Source organism: Hippocampus comes, unplaced genomic scaffold (genome assembly GCF_001891065.2).
Source record: "Hippocampus comes isolate QL1 unplaced genomic scaffold, H_comes_QL1_v1.1 scaffold147, whole genome shotgun sequence".
NCBI lineage: Eukaryota > Metazoa > Chordata > Actinopteri > Syngnathiformes > Syngnathidae > Hippocampus > Hippocampus comes.
This window is the reverse complement of record NW_017805009.1, coordinates 2,845,572-2,863,786: the sequence shown is the minus strand read 5'-3', so window position 1 is coordinate 2,863,786 and position 18,215 is coordinate 2,845,572. Positions and strand designations below refer to the sequence as shown.

General features: G+C 41.6%; 1 protein-coding gene across 6 annotated transcripts in view; it reads right to left on the bottom strand.

The window, feature by feature from the left end:
* Positions 1 to 18,215, bottom strand: part of smtnb (smoothelin b) — a 52,184-nt gene that overhangs the window by 30,648 nt on the left and 3,321 nt on the right. For all 6 annotated transcript variants that reach the window (XM_019860541.1, XM_019860558.1, XM_019860577.1 and 3 more), the window contains exons 2-5: positions 4,608 to 4,765; positions 3,291 to 3,369; positions 2,053 to 2,131; positions 1,149 to 1,228 (exon numbers count right to left, since the gene is read on the bottom strand). In XM_019860541.1, the coding sequence (XP_019716100.1) occupies positions 1,149 to 1,228; positions 2,053 to 2,131; positions 3,291 to 3,369; positions 4,608 to 4,765 (396 nt within the window). The remainder of the gene's footprint in view (positions 1 to 1,148; positions 1,229 to 2,052; positions 2,132 to 3,290; positions 3,370 to 4,607; positions 4,766 to 18,215) is intronic.

Genomic DNA, 18,215 nt, shown 5'->3' with positions numbered 1-18,215 from the left:
GCCCTTCCACCCGAGCAGAGCCATGGCCCTCGCCCCGACCGTAACCCCTGATGTCACCCCCTCGCCTCCCTGGGCTACTGGATGTGTGTGTGTGTGTGTGTGTGTGTGTGTGTGTGGCTGCTGAGGGGGGCCTATCTGAGACGTTCATCTGTCACGGCACAATTGCGTGCAGCTCAAAGAGATCCGCTACTGTGATGTGACTGGAAGGAGCCTGCTGCTTTTGCTTGTGTTGGTTTTGGACACGTACATGTTCCAGGGGCGACTTCAGGCTACTGGAGCACAGCTGGTGGGCTGCCTGTGTGTTTGTCAGTCTGCCTTTCCCTGTCCCACATCTCTCCTCAGAACCACACGTCCACAACTCCTGTGACTCATGACCTCCCCAGTGTACAACGCTCAGCTGTCTTACAAGAAGTGAGACCCAAAAAAAAAAAAAAAAAAAAAAAAAAAAAATCATTGAATGCTCCGGCATCCTGTGACGTCAGCTTGCTGTCATAGCTTCCTATTGTGAGTACAGCACAACAGTGGCCACCTACTCTAAGAGTTATTCAGACTTCCAGCGGAAACAGAGCAAAAGAAGTTGATCAAATGCAGTGGATAAGATAAAATCTGGCACCAGGGAGGCTGTCACATTATCCACTGGAACAATCATATCAATCACGGAATCGTTGGTTTTATTTATTGTAAACACGCCTATTGCTGTCCACAAGAGGGCTGGTCAGCAGCGAGAATTAGCATCTTCAACTTCAAAAAAAAAAAAAAGCATCCACAGGAAAATACGCCAAAAGAAGCACGTGTCCATGGAGGTACACAAAAAGTCTGTGATTAAAAACTAAACAAAAAAGAAAACAGTACAAGCCCGAGTTTAACCATCTGTTGAGGACTGCATTTAGCATCACTATATGACAGGGTGCCTGTGACTCAAGTCACACACTCTTTGTTGTGCCGGATACTTAATTGTGGCAGCAGAGAAGTGGCAGTGGCCACTAAAGCCCTGCAAACAATCTCCACACCCACAAATAAACCAGTGCTCAGTTCAGATTTGCAAACGCAGTCTGTCATGAGACACCTAATTCATGTTATTTAATTCGGTTTAGGACTCGAACGTTTAAATGAAAAAAAAAGCTAATTTTCCTTTTAACTGTACTCACCATAGTGCCCTTGATGCTCTGGGACTCCAGACTTTCTGTCTCCAGGCTACGACCGGGGGCTTTAACTCTCTCCACTGGTCCTAAAAGACAAGTTTCAACAGTGGCGCAAACCTTGTCAACTTACACCATCATCTGGATCACTTATAACATGAGGTAGGATGCCAACAACCTTGAGATGAGCACTGAGATGACTGAATTGTTTACAGTGTCCTCATAGAAAGCGAGACAGAGACAGGGTAGGATGAGGACAGAATGTGCATTTGTGTGTGTGTGTGTGTGTGTGTTTACAGCACGTAGTCCAATTATCACAGCAATACAAAATGGCATAAGCATTGCGCACAGTAGACAGCATAAAAGAATGGCAGGAATCTGCTATCTGATAGGGTATCGCATGTGCTGTCCCGCCATAGTTACAGAGCTGTAAAAATGTAATTCTTTATTATATTACATAAAACATGATTTGATAAACAGTTATAGTGTGGTAAATATTAAGGTTGCACAATATAATAATAATAAAAAAAAAAACATTGCCATCGGGATAACGGCACATGGAACATACGTATTGCAAAGGCATGTGATTAATTCACATTGAATTGTATACTTTCATCTGACTTTGACCAATTAGATGCAACCTTAAATGCACATTGCCATCCAATAGGAGAAGAGGGTATAGAGACATTACTCACACTAACTTAATGAGATAAGAATCAATTTTTCTGCAGGAAAAAAAATATTTTTCATTCAATAATAAAAATGTCATTTCTTTAGGTTCATGTTAAATAATGGCAATAATCTTGGCATAACATTATTGAACACCCATAACGCAGGTTTTTCCAACAATGTTTAACCCTCGTACATATGTCATAATCAAGGATCAGGCAGCGTGCGATGTCATCAAACTCACCTTGCTGCTGTTCATCTCTGATTTGTCGAATGGCTGCTCGAATCATCTTCCTCTCCTCGTACTCGCCGGCAGCACGGAGCTACAAGCACACCCAACAATTAGGCTGTGCTCACTAACCATTATATGATTTCATATTTTGTACACTGGACCGTAAGCTTAGTTTTACTCGGGCATACTGTCAGTTACCTCACCGTTGCGATGCTTACAATGTATCTAATCAACATCAGCTGGTTGAACATCTGAAAATAACAAAGACGTGAGGCCAGGGCAGGGCAGGCAGAGTGACCTCCCCTCCGCTCATTCTACTGTATTTTGTCAATTTGCTTTTCATCAATATGTGGTGCACATGCTGTCGTTCATCAGTTTGTCTAATATACAGTCGTATATGAATTTGTGTGACACATTTGGTCTTTCAGATCAGCCAGAAAAGCGTCTGAAAGTGCAAGGTGGAGTCGACAGTTGGCAGTGCGGTCCATTGGCGCAATGTGTAGAAGAAGTACGGAGCTCTTCCAATTGAGCTACTGTACAGTATATGATCGCTAGAGGAAGCCTCAGCTGGTTGAGGATGTGCAGACCTAGTCACCATCTTTAATCAGGAGTCCCTGGCAACCTCTTCCATTCACTTATTGAGGTCACTGTGTTTGGCCCCAATGTATTAAATCAAATGTCAAATTCTTCACCACTTTTGACATGGACTGGTTTGTTCCAAACATCAGACATATAGCTAGCTATGATACCACACAATACACCGCCGGAACAACCGGCGGTGTGTTGTCAATGTTACCCGTGATACATTTTTTTTAAATACCTGGAAAACCACGGTTGTTTTGTTTTTCTTGGTACCACATTGTTGAACAGTGCGGAATTGACTGAAGCATGATTAACTGCTTTCTAAACAAATGTTCAAAAATTCAATTGGGAGCTTGATTGTCATGGATGTTTCAATTTTAATCAAAATTGAAATATAGAGTCAGCTCATCTTCCATTTTGGATTCATATTTTTATATCTGACTCCAGAAAAGTCAGTGTCTCACCAATCATGAACCGGACAGGCATTTCACTGGTAATAAATATGAGACAAATGAAAAAAAGATCTTGTTTTAAGCTGAATGTATTTTACAAAATAAATACAGAGAGAGCATCTTGCGCCCATCAATGTTGTAAGAAACTCTTCTTACACTCAGGTGCCGAAAAATCAAACACCATAATTAAAATTACATCCCATCGCTGATACTGACCATCTTGGTGAGTTCGTCAACATCTCTGATTGCTTTTAGTTTGTGTGACAGGACATCCAAAGCCGTGCTGGAATCGGACCTGAGAGGGCAAGATAGTGGTTAGAACATGGTCATCATCACTGGCCCGTAACTTCACAATACAAATTGTGGCTTCACTGACTTATATGAAGAGGCAGCAGGACACAGAATCGTCTTAGCTTTGCAAAAAAATATTCCATAACTGGAAATAATGATACTGCAGCAGAAGAAATTTGGCATCAGAGAAACAGATGGTTTGAAAAAGACACTTCTCATCCTTTTTATTTTTGGAATCATTTCTCCGGTTTGCTTACTATTACTCTTACACTATTTGAGTTTCCTTTAGTTGCTAGCAAAGTCATTGACTGGCAACCGCTCACCCAATCAGGACAAGCACTACTGTATAAAAATGGATGGCTGGATAATAGTTCACATCGTAAACGATGAAGGATGATGTAATAATATTTAGTGTTTGGAACTTTTGCAAAATATTAGTAAGAAGAGTGCATATATGACTGGTGCTTCATCCTCTAACATCAAATCACTTTTCGTTTTTTTTCCCCAAGGAGTTTTTAAACTTGCAGTCCAATTACTTGAGGGAAACAGTTTTTCTAATCTCTTTAAGGTCGAACTTGCCAAACATGGATTTTGTGGCTCCAATTCTTAGCGACTCAATTAGACCTGACTCAAGAGATTCCAAGGATTTGTCAGTTGAGAGAGAGTACAGCCAATGTGCTGTCTTTAATGAACATTAGTTTTTTTTCTCTTCTTTCATGCAACATAATTTTTTGTGTTTTTTTTGTTGTTGTTAAAAGATAAGTCAAGTGATTAGATGGAGATATCCTCTGATCTTCTTCAAAAACAAGAGTAATCTTCGGGCTGACTTTTAAAACCTTAATTCTATCTACTTAGATTTTTGTGGGAAAACCATCAACTAACAAGAATTTAAGCAACGGATTTCCTTCCACATGGCTCAGTTTAAGAATTGAGGGACGGGCCCTAGACAAATAGCTGAAGAATACTTCTAACAGCTTTCTTTCTGACTCACAGTTAAAATGCTGACTGGTAACTCGATATGAAGACGATGGACCAAATGGGCCTGTTTATTGTGAAAAGGGCAACCAAAATGGAAAATGGAAAGTCTACTGTAGCTGCCATTTACGATTTACCCACTTCACATTTCCAGACTTTTCCTACTGGTGTGTTGAGAAATGCTGGTTTCCATTTCATATCCATTTTGCCTGGACTACTTTGTAATTAGGACATTCCGGTTCAGCATGTTTATGTATGTGGGCTCACCTGTGGTGGTTTTCTTTGTCCTCCTGCTGATTGAGCCGTGTGTGGCGAAACCTCTTGCTGGCCAGTGCGGCCTCCATGTCTTCGATCTCTCTCCTCCTCAACTCGCGGATAGCTGAACGGATGATGCGTCTCTCGTCCAGATCCACGGTTCCATCCAGCTGCATGTCCACCGCAAAAAGACAAACAGAGGGAGTTGAACGATTGAGGTGCAGACGCAATAACAAGGTGTCACACTTTCAAAATGTAACTCTATCATACTACACATGCAAACACTGGTGTGCATGCCATAGCCTGACATTGGTAGGAGTGTGACAAAGAATTGTTCAACGACGTCATTAAACAGCAGACTGTAAGCAAGGATAAACTACAATGCTGTTTATGCTGCAGGGATTAACGCTAGGGAAAGAAGTTGCAGCCGATAGTCCAAAATCAGAACTTTACAGGAATCACAGAGGAGCTAAATGTGAAATGACTTTTGTTGCATTGTGCCAACATGTTTGATGAATTGTGCGATATGGCCTAAATTTAATATTTCCATATTTTTGCCAGATATCTCACGCATGATATGATAAATATATTACAATGAGTTCAGTGAAAACAAACTTTTTTTCAAGAAAAAAAACAAAATATCAATCAAAAAGATGTGACAAGTGTCGTTTTTTTCCCCTTCAGAACTGACTGACAGGTTTTAACATTAAAAAAAAAAAAAAACGTAATTCACATTGCACTGTAACTATGCTTTAATTATAATTATGTTATGCTTTAACAGAAGTGTTTGTTGAGTTTGCATGCGTTAACCGCATCAATGTGTGTGTTCTGTACCAATTTGTCCATGCACGACCCTAGTAAGGATAAGCCTTTCAGAAAACGGATGGATTGGGGTGGAGGGGGAGAAAAAGTCAACCACGCACCCTTGCACATGACAATGGATGTGAACAAGCAATACAGTGTTGCATTACAGTGAAACTCCTCCACAACGAAACCTACAGGGGCGAACATACCCCCTAGTGTGAAAAGGTTTTCATGCATGAAAGCCATTCCCACTTTCCTGCTCCCCCTACGACGAAAAGTCCCCCTGTTCCGTTATACGAAATCTTTTTCCCTGCTCTTGCCTCGCAACGAGATTCACTACAATGAAAACAAGCCTTCCGCAAAAGTCTAATCCAACCTCAGCATGCCACAGCGAACTCTACTGCTTCGTTCGGAAACGTGTGTTTACATCTGAGATAAAATTTGCGACAGTGAAAAGCCCCCTGTTGTGAAAATTGCTGCAAACATGATTTCGTTGTAGAGGAGTTTCACTGTATATGACTGTTTTTTAAGTCCACAAAAAGTTTCTGGCAGTCAAGGAAGACCCGCTTATAGAGCACGTGGGCGATAATCATGAGCAAAGTGTCGATATGAATAAAAAAAAAACAAAAAAACAAAAAAAAAAAACAACCTGCACTCTGTAGACAAGGCGAACTTGAGGGACCCGGGAGAAACCCGAGAGGGACTCTCCCTTTCTCTCTTTTGCTCCCTCCCTCCCTCCGCAAGATGATTGTCATTTGCCGGCTTTAGCCGTCGATCAACGGCAAACTTCAAAGGAGGAATGTGATTGGTTGGACTGCGCTTTACATGCAACATAAGCTTGGCAAGGTCACATGACTGATATCCTCATTTCAATGTTAATATCTTTAATGTTCATATTTCGATTTTGATACGATAACGAGATATCGCCCAGCCCAAAACAGAACAATACGAAACAAGACGTGTATTTTCCCAGCCATCAGAAAAAATGTACGTAGTCAAAATCGAAGTGACCACAACATTAAATACACGTACATAATACAGAGTGATGACAATCCAAAAGTTGCATCAAAAAGACAAGCGGAGATATACAGTATTTTTTTCAAAATGTGTTTGCAATTATGATGACAGTTTGCGGTGGTGTAGAACTGCAGTGAATTATTCTGAGAAGAGTTCCTAATATGTTGTGCCTTTTTTGTCACCAAGATAACCAAAATAATCCAACTCATACTCAACAGTTACACATGACTAATATAACAATACGTTTCATTAAATCAGCATATAAAAAAACGTATTTTGAACATGAGCACAATTCTATAACTGGAAGAAAATATGTAAATACATTGTATTTAAACTACGGTTAAGGCTTCAAAGTAGGGTTTGAAACTAGGGATAGGGTTTCAAAAAAGTTCTCAAGACTTGCATTGAGGTTTAAGATGAGGGTTTTAAGCCAGTGTTAGGATTTAAAATTAGAGTTTTAAACTAGGGGTTCGTGTTTCAAAGTAAAGTTTCAATCTAGGATAGGGGTTTAAAATTAGGGTTTGTTTAAAAAAAAAAAAAAAAAAGATCAAATTACTATCGAAGTCATATATTGTGTTTGTGAACAGTGCAGGTGTGCATAATGTAGTGGCCAATAAGAGCGGACTGGTGCTGACAAGTGCACACTTCAGAGACCTCTCTAATGTGAAGAGACAGGTCCACCTGGGCAAGGAGGAGCACAAACAGCTGCTGTTTGGCTTCCAGAGTGTTCGCTATCCAGGCCTCACAATTTTCTCGCATTACTTCAAGCTAATTTAAGATGGATATAAATTTTTTTAATAATTATGGTGTAGACATTGAGTTCACCTTGGTATTTTAGGCTGTGAGCAACGGAGGGTGGAGGTGTGCCGTGTGCTGTCACATAAGAGACGGAGCTCTCTTTTGGCAGACAGCATGAGCCTGTCAACGCATGCAGAGGTGAGTGATGCAAGAAAGGTTGATCCTCCTCACACTCAGCTGCACTCTTTAAGGTTTCCTGCTGCTTCGGTCCAACATGGTACCGGACTTCTGTATTCATACCAGCTTGCTTATTGGATGTAGTGGTTAGGCCAAGCCACACACTATGACGTCTCAAAATTAGGGTTGACGTGTTGCCTCTCCAAATGCCTCCTCAACGTGCTGCAGTCAGAGGAGGCGGGGTCTCACCGAGGACGACGAGTGGTTTTTGAGGTCTCGCTGTGGTTTGACGAAGATATGCAGTAGCTAAGCGTCGCTCTTGCGCTGTCATTTGTGGAAATGTAAAGTTCTGAAGTGAACGTGCTCGGAAAAAGCAAAGATCAGAGGAGGTAGGAGAAGGATAAGAGTGGAAACGGTTAACAGCTGGAGGTACGATGACAAGGGTGATAAAAGGGAGAATGAAGCTGTGATAGTCTTTGTCTAAAAATGGGCAGAGCAGAGCTGGGTGGGAAAGGGGACAGATCATTCCTCACATTCCTGCTGACTCACAAGGAAAGAGATGGTAGTGGAGACAGGAATTGGGGTCAGGTTGATTTTTTTTTTTTTTAGCAGGGAAATGGTGAGAGGAGACAAGGTATGACTACACATGCGTTTCTGTCACACTTTTAGTCTAACAGAGTACAGGCCCAAAATTGTAGCATCTTATATTCAGTAAGCAGAATATTTATATGACTAATGTTCCTTGTTTGCTTTCATAATAAAAATCCTGATATTTGATTTTGTCTTGATCTGCTCAACAAATGTTCCACTTTGCATAGATTTGTTTTAAAGCAATTTAGCTTTGCAAAAGGACCACAAAAAACATTTAGAAATACATTCTAACTCAAAGTTATATTTTTGTTGGAAATTGCTCCACTGCAAATTTTTCTTGACAAGAAAATACAGCTGCTATTAACGATGTGAATTTCAGAAATAAAAACTTTTGATTGGGAACTATTGGGTGGTCATGATTATGGTCTTCATATCAGGACACATCAGGACTTTAACACACAAATTCAAACAGGAGCAGCTAAGGTCTGGTTGATGTTTAAAATGAGCCAATAAGGAGACAAACATTGGGTTGAATGCACCTGGATTGGTTGCAGCATTTAAATTTGACACAGTATTGATTTGGCACAAAGCCAGCAGCTGCCAACTTCTTCCTCTGGGCATTTGAAAGAGAGCAAGGGGGTGGGTGGAATAAAATAAATACTGTCCCAGCACTGTAACGTAATGAGTGACCATGACGACAGCAAATAAAACACCTCAGACAGAGCACGTGCCAACAAAAACAAAAAGTAGCTGTTAAAGAAACAGAGGGTGAAATGAGTGAAGGCACAGAGTCCACGTACAGTGGCCTTCACACAGTGAAGGACTTCAGTGTGTCACAGGAAATATGAGAGGAAAAGTCTGGTTACATGGCAGCAACACCTTTAGGCCAACGACCAAGCCTGAAAGCATATTTCAAAAGACACCATAGTACTGTCTGTATGCATCGAAAACATTCATTGTATGAACAGGAGAGTAGCCGTTACTCACATACAGAACTGCTTTTCACACCGCGCTGTTTGCCAGCAGACGTGTGAGTCAGAGCACACACACACACACACACACACACACACACACACGCGTTACCGGCAGATCTGATCTTGTAACAGTCTGAGCTATCTGTCAACTCTTTAAAAAAAAAAAACTGACACTCCTACCAGCATTATAGTGGAAGTCACCTGCCCGGATAGTAGGATGTTGGCAAACAGGATGGTGGAGGTGTATGACTCACAGGAAACTGGGTAGGTAATTGCAGATGATATTACAAACTAGTAACAGTGTCTGCTTCAGATTCTTGCATGACTCTTTGAATAAACCAGAAAGGCAGGATGTGACGTGGCAGGCCTCAAACAAGATATTAGTCTAATTAATGTTCTAATGATAGCCGGCCACAGTGTAACACCTCCGAATGGCCGACTGAACAGCTCAATCAATCACGGTCAATTAAGGACCGTTGGTGGTTTACTTTAATCTCACCCAGCTGACAAAATGCTCCTGCGCTCCAACCTTTGTACTCATCTACACTACAGGCCACAAAATGAATGGAATTCCAACACCTGAGAGGTCAGTTTAGCTGTCAGTTTAGCTTACTGTGTGAACAGTAAAACATGGTCAAACGTGGCCTATGCTTTAAGTTTCTCAGGTGGGCAAAATACCAGAAAGGTACAATTTTGTAGGTCTACGGTCTACATTTTAATGACCACCTGCCGCCACAAAGCTGGAAAGAACTACAGGAAAAACTGACCACTCGGCTCAGTTACTGTACAAATACACAGCAAGTGGTTTACCAGTTGAGCTTTGCCGAAAGCACATCCCTCATGTCTACACCTTTCATTATCCCTTGACCTGCCTCTGCTAAATGGAGATTAATGTTACTAACGCTGTAGCTTTGTATGTCTGTTTGTGAGATACATGCAAAATCTACAGGCAGAGTTTAACTAATTTTGGTGGAAAGGTGTAGGCTGGACCTCTACTTGAGTGTACGAGGTTGTGATGACGGGCTGTCAGCAAAAAGAGAACAAAAATATCTAGACGAAAACGACAGTGTTAAATTAAACCATGTATGAAAGGTTAGATGACCCCTAAAGTGTACACTTTTATTTTGCACAAAAATATCTTACCAATTAATTTGTGCTGCCTGCTTATTTTCGTCATTTTTGTGTGGTTAATCTGTCACGCCACCAAAGAATGTTATTTGTTAGAAATGTCTAAAATGATGAGGATAGAACCCTAAATAAGTGGTAAGAGAGAGGTACATAATCTGTCCTTAGTGCTCAGTATTGTCTGAGTCAACAACAATTAGAGAATAATAAGAGGAGAAGAAGAATGGAAAGTAATGAAAGAAAGCTGGCTATATTCTGTCAGTACAGCGACCACACAATTTTAATTTAATGTAACCCCCCTGGGAGCGCTGTCCCTGCAATAAGTGGGTAGCACAACGTCTTGGTCTCTTGCAGTATAATTTGCTTCACCACAAGGAGGAGAAGGTACTTGCAGCTGATGACTTAAACACTCACAGTCTATTTGTCAGAGAAAGCTCCCAGGAAGAACAATATGACCCCTAAGGCCGACTCTAGACTGTTTGGCTCCTAGTTTGTGCACATACAGTGTGCGGTTCCCGTTGTGTTTGCAGCACCACTATCACTCACTGATTTGTGAAATAGGACGCATTAAAGACCACACAGATACACACGTGCATTCGGCATGCCAGCATACAGGTGCTTGAGTATCAAGGGTATGCTGTGTAGGCTGGAATTGAGCCCTGGGATAATCATTTCCAGAACACATTGAGGTTAGAGAGCATCCAGGCAGCAGATGGGATCAGAGCGCTTTTAGCTATCTGGTGTCAAGACTCTGAATTTTGCCTTATAAGGACAGAGGATACTCCTTGTGGCAATGCTGAAGTGAGTTACCAGCTACCGCTGTAGATGCTGTTCAAATGGAAACACTTAGAAGAGCTCTTTCAAGAATAAATAAAAATAAAAGGCCATAAATATCATACAAATTCTCTCAAAGTGAGGTCAAATTCAACCCCAGAGTACATTTCCTTTTTTGTAAAACAATGAGCGTAGACAGAAGGTAAGCACACCCTGTGAAAAATGGGAAAGTCGTCAGGATACAAGAGAGCCTCGCAAGGCAATCTGTTTCTATGAAGAGGGAGTTTCGGTCACTTCACAGCTGGAAGACCAACAAAGAAATGAACTTGATTCAAGGTTGAACTACATTCTAGCGCAGGGCCCACTGGGCCTGCGTTGTGTGGGAACAAGACTGAACACGAACTGCCAATGACTTTAACCTGAAAAGAAGAAAGATTAATATACATGTGGCAACGTGCTCGCTTTGACTGAATCTACATGTGCAGGGAAGCTAAACTTCCAAGCATAACTAAATGATAGGAAAGACAGAGACATGGGAAAAACACTGCCCCCCTTTCCAGTCCACAGAACAGAAACAAAGAGTGTGTGGGGGGGGGATATAGGGCATAACTGACATACTATTGAACACAAAAGATTAATACACTGAAAAGACTATTTCATCACATGTGAAACAAGGTTTTGTGTTAACGTGGTTAAAACTGGGGTACAATAGAGTCCCTGGAGGTACAAGCCACGCGAAAAATTTACTATATTGGGATAAACAATGGGCTCCAAAAAAGGTTTGGCCGAAAAAGAAACATATTCCTGTGTTCCCAAACGGTCCATTACATTTTGCATCAATAAAACCTAATTTATTGAGTCCAGTGAAATGAGAGGCTGAACACACGCATGCACGCACACACACTCACACAAAATATTCTGTTCATTTTCAAATTGATCAACTCATAATCTTGTATTACGAACCCTGGATGTTTTAAGACGTTTCAGTGGATGCATGTATCAATTGATTTTTAATGCTGAACTTTAAAATGGTTTAGGGATTGTTTGCCAAGTTAGGAGTCTTGCTTCTCTCATTAGACACCAAGCAGAAGACTCTGATGTATACTGTGAAATATTTCCAGAGAAGACGCCATTTTCCTGAGTGGTCAGCATATGGGAAATAGTGAGACACTGCTGGGGTGAGGGGAGGTTGCATGCCAGTTTCTGCTGAATGTGTTTATACATCAGCAGGAAGAGCATAAATTCTGAGCCCAAACAGATGCAAGCTGACTCAACTTGAATAAGAGCAGTGAAACTTGCGCCACTGCGCAGATGAGCTATGTACGATGCATCTCCAGAAACTCGCCGCATTAAAGTACTGTATTCACAACAGTGAGCTGAAAGGCCAAACATCAACATCCCCATGATGACATCTGCAAGATGTGAGGAAATGACTCTTTCCTCAGGGATTTAATCTAGAAACCAACATTCATCTGTGCCTGTCTATTTTATTTTAGAGTCATCTCCCAACCTGGCTCAATGTTAATGTATACCACAATCAACACACCCCAGAATTATTCTACTTCAATATGACAACCAAGTAAAAATGGAATTGCATTCTCAAATTTTCATGGAAAAAAATGATTACAGACAATAGCTGTGTTAAAACAATCCCTGTTGACGTGGGCCTTTACTAAACAAGACGCATGCCGGGCCTGTTGTTCAGGATGTTCCTTTGTATAGAAACACGACACAATCACGCTGATTGCTTGTCAACAATGGTCTTACCTGAAACTATGGTCATAGCTCCGAGTACAGAATTTGACGTATGCAAGTAATGCGACTCAGCTGGACGCAGTAACAACAACATGCCTGTGGTCCACATGGCTGAGTTGTTTTGCATAAACAATTTTTCAATAGTCAAAAGGGGATCACCCGGCCAGAATGATCCATTTTTCATTCACAAGATCAATTTAGTTTAGTTTTTTTTTTTTTTAAATCAGGAAAATTACCTTGCATGTTCACTTTTATCAATTTTTTTGGGAGAAATAAGTTAAGAACTACTCTCTAAACGCCCCTTTTTCTAGTCAGCAATATACCCACGCCCACTTCCCCAAGTCTTGTTTCGAAGTGACGAGAGGACCCGGACAATATTTGTCCATTCAAAATCATTGTATATACCTTGCTAATAATTTCCACAAATGGCGATTAATCGCCATTTGTGATGAGAGAGCATCTCAACTTATGCCCACTCCAACCCCTAAAAATATCACAAGGATGAGACTCTCCATGGCTGATTTAAGAGAATGAGGAAATAAGCAGCTTACATGCATTTTCTCTCATGACAGATTTGCTTTCTTTGATAAGTCCCCAAGATATGAACACAATGCTTTCTGAGAGGCTTTTCATAAGGTGAATTGTTCATAAGTTATTTTTTATTACATTTCAATGTATGTGCTGAATTTTTCAATGTGCAACTTTGAAATTTCACCAAGCTGACCTCTCGGGCTTGTCGCTCAGCTGCATATCTGCATTGATGCACTGGAACGGGCCACTTGCACTTGCACTCCGACGCTGAGCTGAATCTCTGGCCAGAAAGAATTGGCGTTCGCCCTGCTTCGGCTGCATGAACGGCCGGCGTAAAGGTTCGGTAAGAGGGCGCCCGCGACACAAGCTCTTTGGCTGCCTGAGACGCGTGTGTCCGAAACACGAAGTCCCATGTCTGGCCAGTAATAAACTGAGGATTTGAACAATGGCTCGAAATGATTACTCAATTATTGATATAGTTAATTTGATCATTGATTACATTTTGTCACTTCTAACTGAAAATATTGAACAGAAACTCCCGACCGAGTTCACCATAGCACGATGACTCAAGATATGTGCATCACAACCTATAAGGAATGATTGCAGGACAACATTGCAAGACCTTATAGACAAAAAACAGCAATGTGTGCGGTTGGGCAGACCTGTAATTCAATTACTGAAAGAATGTAATCACATTACCAGCACAACCAATGTCCATCTCCGGAATATTTATTTGGTTAACTATGTGTGTAATTGCCACATTATTCCATTATGGAACAATGATACTGTTATAATAAAAACACAGCACCTCATATTAAAGCGCAGCTTTTGAGAATGACTAAACAAATGTCCTCTTGAATGGTGGAAAATTAACTGAACTTAAATTCAACCTCAGACTGAGAGGAAACATTTGCTAAAAGTGTAGATGGGGGGTCGGGGTGGGGGGTTGCATTGTTTGAGTGCAATAAACTCAAAGTCCAAAACTAAATATAGACTTTGAGGCTTACAGGACGGCATCTAAATGTGACCATTTATAGTTGTATTCACAAAAAGAGGTTTCCTGTTTAATCCCCCTGCAAAAAACTGACTTCTTATCTCAGTGCTGTGTATTTGGATAAGAAATGTCAACCATTTTTGTTTTGGACTGTCACTGCAGAAGTGAAGATAACATGTTCCCAGTACAGATGATTTTATATATTAGCAAGGATCATGCAAGTTGACGCGAATGATTTGCTTTCGCGGGCCACATAAAATGAGGTGGCAGGCCGGATCTGGGTCCCGGGCCTTGAGTCTGACATCTGTGTGATACAATATTCAGGAGTAACCCACCTCCACCATCGGACCAAACTTGTGATTCTCCTTTTCCTTGAGCAGGAAGTGCTCCTTCTGTAATTTTTTTTTTTTTTTTTTTTTACAAATGACTTTCTTCAGGCGTCATATTCACTAAACTGCTCTGATGGTTTAATGTAACATGTTGGACATCTGTTGCCTTGGCATGTTTCTAAAAATCTGTCGGACAATTTTGGGACGGAAACACAACACAGAAGGTTAAAAATATCAGTGAGTATAAATAAACACATTTATCGAAGCAAAGATAAAGTTCGTTATTGTTGTTTCCATGTTGACATGGCATGTAACATAAAACTGCACAATTTGGTTGATTTATTGCTCCCTGCTGATGAAGCTGAGATTTTTCAACACGTCTCTTGGGGGCAGGGGGGTGGAGACTACAGAGAGCTGACCAGCAAACTTATTCTTCCACTCTCACTGCGACCACTGAAAAGCACAAAAGTCCAGAGGGTCATAAAATAAATGCCGGAGGGGTCCTGTATATCATGGAGGCCTGATCACAGTGCAAAGCTGCTACATCTTAAACACACGGATGCTTCCAGATCACCAGGGAGAAGGGACGCTCACACGGCTGGTAGGAATAATTACAAATCAATGTGCCAGACAATCCAGCGTGGGAGATCAACTGGGCAGGCGCCATGAACAGAAAGGCCCCCTATGGCGGCCGTGTTTCTTCCAAATTGACTGCATTAATAACAAGCAGGAAGAGGAAGATCATTCCTCATTCCTTTGGTGTCGTAAGGCAGGTTTGAAGAGGTAATGAGAGGGAGAACAGAGCCACTGACGGATTCCACACACCGTAAACACCTGCTCGTCCTACAGGTTTGACTTAATGCATACTTTTAAAAAAAATGCGTACACATTATCGATTGTCTCCATTCTCCAAGGTACAGAATCACACAAACCATTTTTTCCTTTATGTTTAGGCATTTTGTCAACATACAAATATGGGTTCCAAATTTTAGGTCACTGACTCTTTGGAGAACTGTTAAAATGCCCCCCCAAAAAGTATATGTACATATCATGTGTCATCTCCATGTGTGAGCCGGTTAAACATCCATCCATTTTCTGAACCGCTTTATCCTCACAATGTTCGCGGGCATGCTGGAGCCTATCCCAGCGGTCTTCGGGCAGGAGGCGGGGGACACCCTGAACCAGTTGCCAGCCAATCGCAGGGCACACAGAGACGAACAACCATCCACGTTCACACTCACTCCTAGTGACAATTTTAAGTGTTCAATCAGCCTGCCATGCATGTTTTTGGAATGTGGGAGGAAACCGGAGTACCCGGAGAAAACCCGCACAGGCACGGGGAGAACATGCAAACTCCACAGAGGAAGGCCGGAGCCGGGATCAAACCACGACCTCTGCACTGTGAGGTCGACGCGCTAACCACTCAATGCTGAGCCGCCTGTGCCAGTGGAATTAAAAAATAATAATCATGATAATATGGAATGTATGTACGAAGTAGTTTGACGTATTTCTGGTAAAATCTTATCAGGCATCGCCCTTTACGGTAAAGACGGGCACCTTTGATTTGAAGCGGTTTTAATTCAAAAAAATTTCCATTTAATAGTCACTGTTCTGGGATATTTTTTCGAGTTGTTTTGATGTGTGTGATTGCGTGTATTCGTCAAGACATCAAAGAAGAGGCGAGAGGACAGTACATCGAGCTCTCACTGCTGTGTGACTGCCCTGATGCACAGGTTGCTCATGGGGTAACTCCGCTTTGATGAAAAGCGGAGGCAGTGGGTTGTTGACATTTGCAGGGATATATTTATGGTTACAGAAAGCAGCAAAGTCTGTTCTCTGCATATTTTTCCAACTGATGTAATAATACAGCCGTCAACTCCACAAGGGTGCCATTTGTTAATAGTAGAACTCCCACAACAGTCATTCTGGCACTTCTCAAAGTTTGATCTGTTATTACTCTGTTAACATAGATTACATTAGATGTTTCTTGCCTTTCAACTTTTCCTGTGTCTGGATGAATATTATTCCCATGCTGACATTTTATTATATTAAAAAAAAACAAAAAAAAAAAACCTAACAATTTTTATGAGTCCTTATTCCTGAAACGGGTTTCCAGAGCAATCAATTTTCAGCTGCGGCATTGATTTGTCACAAGAGTCACCATATATCAACAAAATCGCCACAGTATTTTGCTTTTTATGCGGATTACCGTCTTCCTCTCCTTGGGTGAGCGCTCAAGCTTAATGTCGCTTTATAAGGATACGCTTGATGTCAAATCCAAAATATTGAGGCGATTAATTTAATATGAGAGTTAGGTTAGAGTGCCACCTGTTGCTTTGGAATGCGCTTGACAGCCCGCCACTGTGTCTCTATTAGTGCCGTTATTAATTTATTTATTTTACATTTTAAGCTACTAGCATGGGCATCAATTTTTATTTCCAGAGTGGAGGAAAAAAAAACCCACTTGAAACTGCTCAAGTGGGTGAGTACACAGTCCTTTAAGCAGGTGATTTAGTTTGAGCTCCGGCTGTAATTCTGCCATCCAGATGGATGACCACACACATGCTGTGCAATTGCCGCACAGACTGGGATACCAACAGGTTATTTTTTTGGTGGATATTCAAATAATTGTGGCCGAGCAAAAAGAAAAATGTTGGTTGCCATGGAGGGGATTAGATGCGCAAATAAAAGGCAGCCAGTTCTCTGAATAGATGAGTGGCGATGGGATTAGCGGCTTTAGAGAGGCCGCCATATGACCTTGTGACCGCTTAGTTCATCAAGTACAACACAGGATGGAAGCGTGTTCTCATTAATAGCTCCTCCACCGAGAACTTAATTGAGAGTCCCAAAACGCATCCAAACCAGGATGAGATTGAAATTGAAAAATGCTTCACAACACAATAATTGGTGTCATGCTAATTTTTTGCAGGTCCTCATTAACAGAGACCGCTTTGATCACACTGTTTGTACGTTTCTACTATGGCAATGTCATGTGACTGTAGCATGAGCTGCGTTGAAACTGACCAACAGTCCCACCGGGGGTGTCGAGACCCGCGAGTGGAAAATACGGACTTCTCTGTCGCCACAAACATGTTCAATGAGAATGTGGGATCTTGCCGGTCACATATAACAGAGCGGAACACGACGGAGGACTTCGCTCACTGAGGAAATCTGTCCGTGCTTAGCTCAGCATCACACGTTGACAAACGTCAAGGATTCCAGCATCTGCCTGATTTCATTGTTTTGCTCTCACTGCGGACTTTAGTGCCACTCTTACAGACTTCGGCAATGGTAACAGGGAAGATTCAGAAAAACTTGATTCCTTGAATGCAGAGCTCTCTCTGGACTAAATCCCCATTCATTTGCTGCACCGCTTATCCCCGCTGACTTCAGGTGAAAACCAGACGACACCATGGGCTGGCCGCCAGTCATTCGCAGAGCACATACACAAACAGATGGCCATTTCCAGTCGCATTCATAGAGCCACTGAGTGGGAACTGAACCCATAATTCCTGCAGAGAAGTCACGCAATTAAACCACTGCATCATCAGGGACTATAAACCCGACCCTCCATGCTAAATTCTCTGGTGAGAAAATCAAACTTAATCCTCATTACTCCCACAGCTCTGCCATTTGCCTTTTTAAATAAACTCATAAATAAACTGATCAAAGCACCCAGGACTTTAATTACAGCTATTACGCTAAAAAGGGGGAAAAATATGGTAAAGATTGTCCATCCACTGATTTATGAGCAACTCGGCAAGATGATTACAGTTGGGAAAAGTAACACGATAGTCAGAAAGGTCAAGAG